Source organism: Temnothorax curvispinosus, unplaced genomic scaffold (genome assembly GCF_003070985.1).
Source record: "Temnothorax curvispinosus isolate PA1 unplaced genomic scaffold, ASM307098v1 QBEX01003235.1, whole genome shotgun sequence".
NCBI lineage: Eukaryota > Metazoa > Arthropoda > Insecta > Hymenoptera > Formicidae > Temnothorax > Temnothorax curvispinosus.
Window position 1 is genome coordinate 1 of NW_020213015.1, and position 5,765 is coordinate 5,765.

Here is a 5,765-nt window from a genome sequence, read left to right on the forward strand (position 1 = left end):
ATGCTGCCATCTGATCGGACGGCGCAACGTTAAGGGAATCTCGAACATTCCGCCCGCCATCAGCAACCTTGTTGATGATTCCTTACTCATGATCCTTCATTCAGTTGAAATGGGTAGAATCGCAAGCTTGGCACTTGGCCGAGTGAGTGTCGTGGTGGCCGTCTTGAGGGTAACCACCCTGGTGAGTCCATCCTTGCCGGGGTGCAAGGCCGTTACTCTGGCGAGTGGCCACTTGCACGGTGGAGATCGTTCGTCGGTGAGCAGCACGATGGACCCCACCTTGATATTGTTGTTAGGATGATGCCACTTGGATATCGCCTGCTGGCGTTGCAGATAATGAACCGACCATTGTGCCCAAAAATGTTGAACCCGCTGTTGGATGAGCTGCCATCGAGATAGGCGTGAGGTTGCTAGGTCAATCAGAGATGGCTCAGGTATGGTAGTGAGTGGACCTCCAATGAGGAAATGACCTGGTGTGAGCGCTGAGACGTCTTCAGGATCGTCACTCAACGGTTCTAAAGGCCGCGAGTTGAGAATGGCCTCGATCTGCGTAAGCAACGTTGTAAGTTCTTCCGTTGTGAGTAGAGTCTCCCCGATAGTCCGTCTCAGGTGAAACTTCACCGATTTCACCACCGCCTCCCACTTGCCCCCCATGTGTGGAGCGCCTGGTGGGTTAAACTCCCATCTGGTGCAATCCTGTTGTAGAATGTGAGCGATCCGTTGATGTTCTTGTGAGCTCTGGATGAACATTTTCTTAAGCGCGGCGTCTGCTCCAATGAATGTTGTCCCGCAGTCCGAATATATGGTCTGAGCAATTCCCCTTCTTGCGGAAAATCTTCGGAAGGCTGCGATAAATCCTTCTGATGAGTAGTCACTGACTACTTCGAGGTGAATTGCGGAGGTGGAGAAACAGACGAACACACAGATCCATCCTTTGTATGTTTTCGCACCTCGTCCTTTCCATGTTTTGATGGTGAGCGGTCCGGCATAGTCAACTCCTGTGTGAGTAAACGGACGTGACGGCGTAACCCGAGAGAGAGGTAGTTGGCCCATCAGTTGATGAGCACGGATCCCCCTCTGCCGAGCACACACGACACACCGCAGAATATGCGACTTCACCGGAGCCCGTCCGCCGATGATCCAGTAGCTTTGCCTGACATGAGCCAATGTCAGCTGAGTTCCTCCATGCAGAGTACGCAGATGAGCGTGTGAAATGATCAAGGTTGAGAGCTGGGAGTGGCGAGGCAAAATCGCCTGATGTTTGCTGTCTTGAGCTAGTGCTGATTGATTGAGGCGGCCGCCAACTCGGATGATCCCTTGAGCGTCCATATACGCAGTCAATCGGCTGAATGCGTGAGCAGTTGGTAGTCTCGAGTTGGCCGTGAGCATCTTGATCTCGTGCGTGAAGTATGCCGCTTGAGTAGCCTTAATCCAGAAGAGTCTGGCCTCTTCCAAAGCTGAGTGCAAGTCCAGTGGCTTGCGACGGTGGTTTCCCAGAAGCGATATGAATCTGAAACAAAGAGCTGTTATTTTCAATAACTTGTTGAGTGTTGAGTACCTATATATCAGGTCCCAGTGATAGTCCGGTTGAGATGCGGCCGCATGTAGCGCAATGCCAGGACGAGCCTCATGAGCGCTCAACTCGTCCGACAGCGCGGGTTGTGATGGCCAAGCTTCAGGGGTGAGTATCCACGGTGGTCCCGTCCACCATAATGAGTGGCTTTGGAGTTGAGCAGTACTTAATCCTCGTGAGGCGCAGTCGGCTGGGTTGGACGTACCTGGTACGTATTTCCAATGTGCGTTCGCAGTGAGCTCTTGAATTTGAGAGACCCGATTTCTCACAAAATCCTTCCAGCGCGATGCATGAGATTTGATCCACGTGAGTGTCACAACAGAGTCCGTCCACAGGTGAGTGGCTGTGACGTTCAACTTCAATGTGGCTTGAACGTATTGCATGAGTCTTGAGAGCAGCAGCGCTGCGGTGAGTTCAAGTCTCGGGATGGTGAGCCGCTTGAGCGGTGCTACCTTTGTTTTGGAGCACACCAATGAAATCGTGGTACCATTTGAGCCGTGGACGGTGATAAATACGACTGCAGCCATTGCCAGTTGAGAAGCATCAGAAAAGCCGTGAAATTCCACTGTCGATGAACTCCATGTGTTATACCACCGAGGTATTGAGATCTTGCGCAAGCTGGTGAGTTCCTTTCTGATGATGAGCCACCGTGATGAGAGCTGGGATGGCAGTGGTTCATCCCATTGGAGCTTGTGAAGCCAAAGCTCCTGCAAGAGCATCTTCGCCTTGATCACGACTGGTGATGCAAAGCCTAGTGGATCGAATATCTGAGCCACTTCAGACAAAACGAGGCGTTTGGTGAGATGATCGGTATGCGACGAGATCCTTGTTGCGAATGCGAATGAATCTTCTTGAGGAAGCCATCGTAATCCGAGTATCTTGGTTGCGCAATCGTCGAATGTAATTTGTGAGCCCTGGTCTTTCTCTGCTTGAACAGCAGTGAGCACGTCTGGATGAGTCGCGTGCCACTTTGCCAATGGAAAGCCGCCCGCCCTGCACAAGTTCTTCAGCTGCAATGCAATCTTGATTAACTGTTGAACAGTATCAGCGCCTCCAAAGATGTCGTCGACGTATCGACCTTGAAGGATGGACGGCACTGCAAGCGGAAAATTATGGCCTTCGTCCTCCACCAGTTGCAGCAGCGTTCGTACTGCCAAGAACGGGGCAGCCTTGGTTCCATACGTGACCGTGGTTAGATAATAGGCCACTTCATTGAGCAGTTCGTCGAGCCAGAGAATCCGTTGTAAATTCCAGTCATCTTCATGCACGTTGATCTGTCTGTACATCTTGGTGATGTCCGTGGCAACTAGGTGTCGAAATTGTCGAATCCAGAGCAAGACGTCGGTGACGTCTAAATGCAACTTGGCTCCCGTGTGCATGATATCATTCAGTGAGCGGCCAGATGTGGATGCGCTCGAGCCATTGAATACCACTCGTAATTTCGTGGTTGCACTGTCTGGTTTGAGCACTCCGTGATGTGGCAAATAATATTGCGGTTGCTGACTGGAAACGGGTGAAGCTTTCTTCATGTGGTTGAGATCTCGATATTCTGTCATAAATTGATGATACAGACGTCGATAATTGTCATCTCGGGAGAATCTCCTTTGTAGACTTTTCAGACATCGATGCGCAGTGAGATACGAATTGCCAAGAGTATCAGGTGATGATATTAATGGGAGTCGGACTGTGTATCGACCTGTTGAATCCCGTGATACAGTGCTCTGGAAATGCTCTTCACATCTTTGCTCGTCAGGAGTAAGCTCAGGATTGTTGCTCGCAGGCACTTCTTCCTGTGTCCAAAATCTCGACAATAACTCGTAGAGAGCATCTTCCCTTTCCTGAATCGATGCATGATGCACTGCAGCAGATGCTGATGATGATGTGTCGACAGGCCCGAGAACGAGCCATCCGAAGATTGAGAGCTGCGCAATTGGCATCAATATGTCTTGCTTGATGATGTTGGGCTTGATGATCTGCCCATATGAGTCAGCTCCAATGATAATATCCACTGGCCGCGGTGTCAGAAAATCAGGGTCAGCCAAGGTTAACTTGGTGAGATGCGGCCACTCCTGTGGTGCAGCGTTGAATGATGGCAGGATGTTGGTTAACGTCTGTAAAATGTGAGCTTGGATTATGACGTCTGATCGTGAACAAAGTGAGCGGAGTTTGAGGAGTGCAACTCCTCGAGTTTGCGTAGCCTTTCCGCCCCCAATTCCGGTGATGAGAATGACAGAATGATGACGAGGAATGTTGAGCTGACGGATGAGCGATTCTGAGACAAACGTAAGTTCAGAACCTGTATCGATGAGAAGCCGTACGTGCTGAGTATTAACCGATGAGCTGATCTGAGCCAGGGCCGTAGCGAGTAACGTTGAGTGTGATGAGCGAGCAATAGATGAGCGTGCGACGATTGCACCGTTGTCCTATTGAGGTGCCGAGGCAGAGCTGGTGGTTGGCTTCGAGGATGAGTCGCTCTGATGTGCCTCATGCAGCATCGTATGATGTCGGCAGGTGCACTTCTTGCACCCCCGTGAGCTCTTGCATGAGCGGACGTTGTGACGGCCGAGGCAGTTAAAGCACAGCCTCCGTGAAATGGCTAGCTTCTGTCGATCGCCCGGTGATAGTTCCCTGAACTTCGGGCACGTCACCACGAAGTGCGTGCCATTACAGCAGTCGCACGGGTACTCTGTTGAGCCGGCTGAGGTGTTGGTGCGTGCCGGTTGAGCTGCCGCAAGATGAGCCGTCGAGGAGCGTCGCGCGGTCGAAGCAACCACTGCCGAGCTTCCTGAGCTGGTCGTCGACTCGATTCTCTCGAGTGCTCGTGCTCGCGAGGTGAGAAACTGCTCGAGTTTCTCGAACCGCGGGTACTCGCGCGCGGCGCCCAACGACGTCTCCCACTGCTCCTTAGTCTGGCGATCCAATTGCCTAGACAGCTGGTACACCAGTACGCAGTCGCCCAGATCCTGAGATACGCCCAAGGATTGGAGGCCCTTGATGCCCTCCTTGAAGGTGTTGAGCAGCTTGTCCAGTGCCGCGGCGTTTTTCTGCACCGGTGTTGAGCTGGCGAAGAGCTGGTCCAGATATGATTGGATGAGCAGACGTTTGTTCTCGTAGCGATCGACGAGCATCTCCCAGGATGGTTTGAGCGAGTCGGCGGTGAGAGGCAATCCGGAAATGAGCTGAGCAGGCGTGCCCTCTAATGAGAGCCGCAAATAGTGGAATTTCTCCACGTCGGTGAGCCGTTGGCTGTCATAGATAACCGCCTTGAAGAGATCGCGATACGTAGGCCATGCCTCGTACACGCCCTTGAAGGACGGGATGCTAATGTCCGGCAATCTTTGCTGAGATTGTGAGGGCTGCGCCGCTACAGGAGCTGTCGATGGAGCGATTTTTTCCGCCAATGCGCCCTTGAGCTTTGCCAGAGCGCGACGAGCCGTCATACACTCCTCCGCCTCCACGGCGAAGGCGTCGTTGGAGAAATATTCATGGTCGACGAGCGCCGCCGGCCATGAGACCTCGAAGTAGGCGTGTTCCTTAAGGAACGCCTTGTGCACCTCCTCGAGTTGAATTGAGATCTGTAGAATCTCATCCACAGACGTGTCCTCTACAGACGATGGTAAGGTCTCGCCGATTTTTCGCACTGTCGCGATGCGGTTCATCTGGGTCCTCACCTTTAAGGTGAGTTCAGCAGACAAACGCACCGGTGAGGCCTGGCGATCTGAAGTGCGCTTGTCCTCCGGCAGCTTGAGTAACGGCGGGGACTTGCCGCCCGTCGCGTCTTTTGCGGGATCCGGCATGATGAGACGTCAATGAGCTGCGCCCGATGAGAGACCTGAGAATCGTCGAGACACGTATGAGAAACACTGCAAGAGGCGAGAACGTTCGAGAAACGCGTTAGGACAACACTACTCGAATCGAGAGTCTACAATGTCATATATTGAGCACGCGAAAATGTCTGTTTACACTCGCGGGAGCGCGTGAACATGTTTTCGTAACACTCGCGAGCGCGCGTGAGAATGTCTGTCCTTCACTCGCGAAAGCGCGCGATAATGTCCACGCGGCATGTCGTGAAGGGCATGCTCTGTTCACATGATCTGAGTCTGAGTTACACTTTAATTTCCACGCATCCGGCTCGAAGGACCAAATGTTCGCGAAATCGCTGTTTAATCCCGGCGATGGAAGCGGGATGAGA

The 5,765-nt window shown here is 52.5% G+C and overlaps 1 protein-coding gene across 1 annotated transcript; it reads right to left on the minus strand.

Moving 5' to 3' along the window:
* Nucleotides 1–96: 96 nt before the first annotated feature.
* Nucleotides 97–5,370, minus strand: LOC112452326. The gene is made up of 2 exons (XM_025012458.1): nt 4,009–5,370; nt 97–3,684 (listed from the first exon to the last, which is right to left on the minus strand). Exons 1-2 carry the CDS (start codon nt 5,368–5,370, stop codon nt 97–99), a joined length of 4,950 nt encoding a protein of 1,649 aa, XP_024868226.1.
* Between the last annotated feature and the right edge of the window lie 395 nt (nt 5,371–5,765).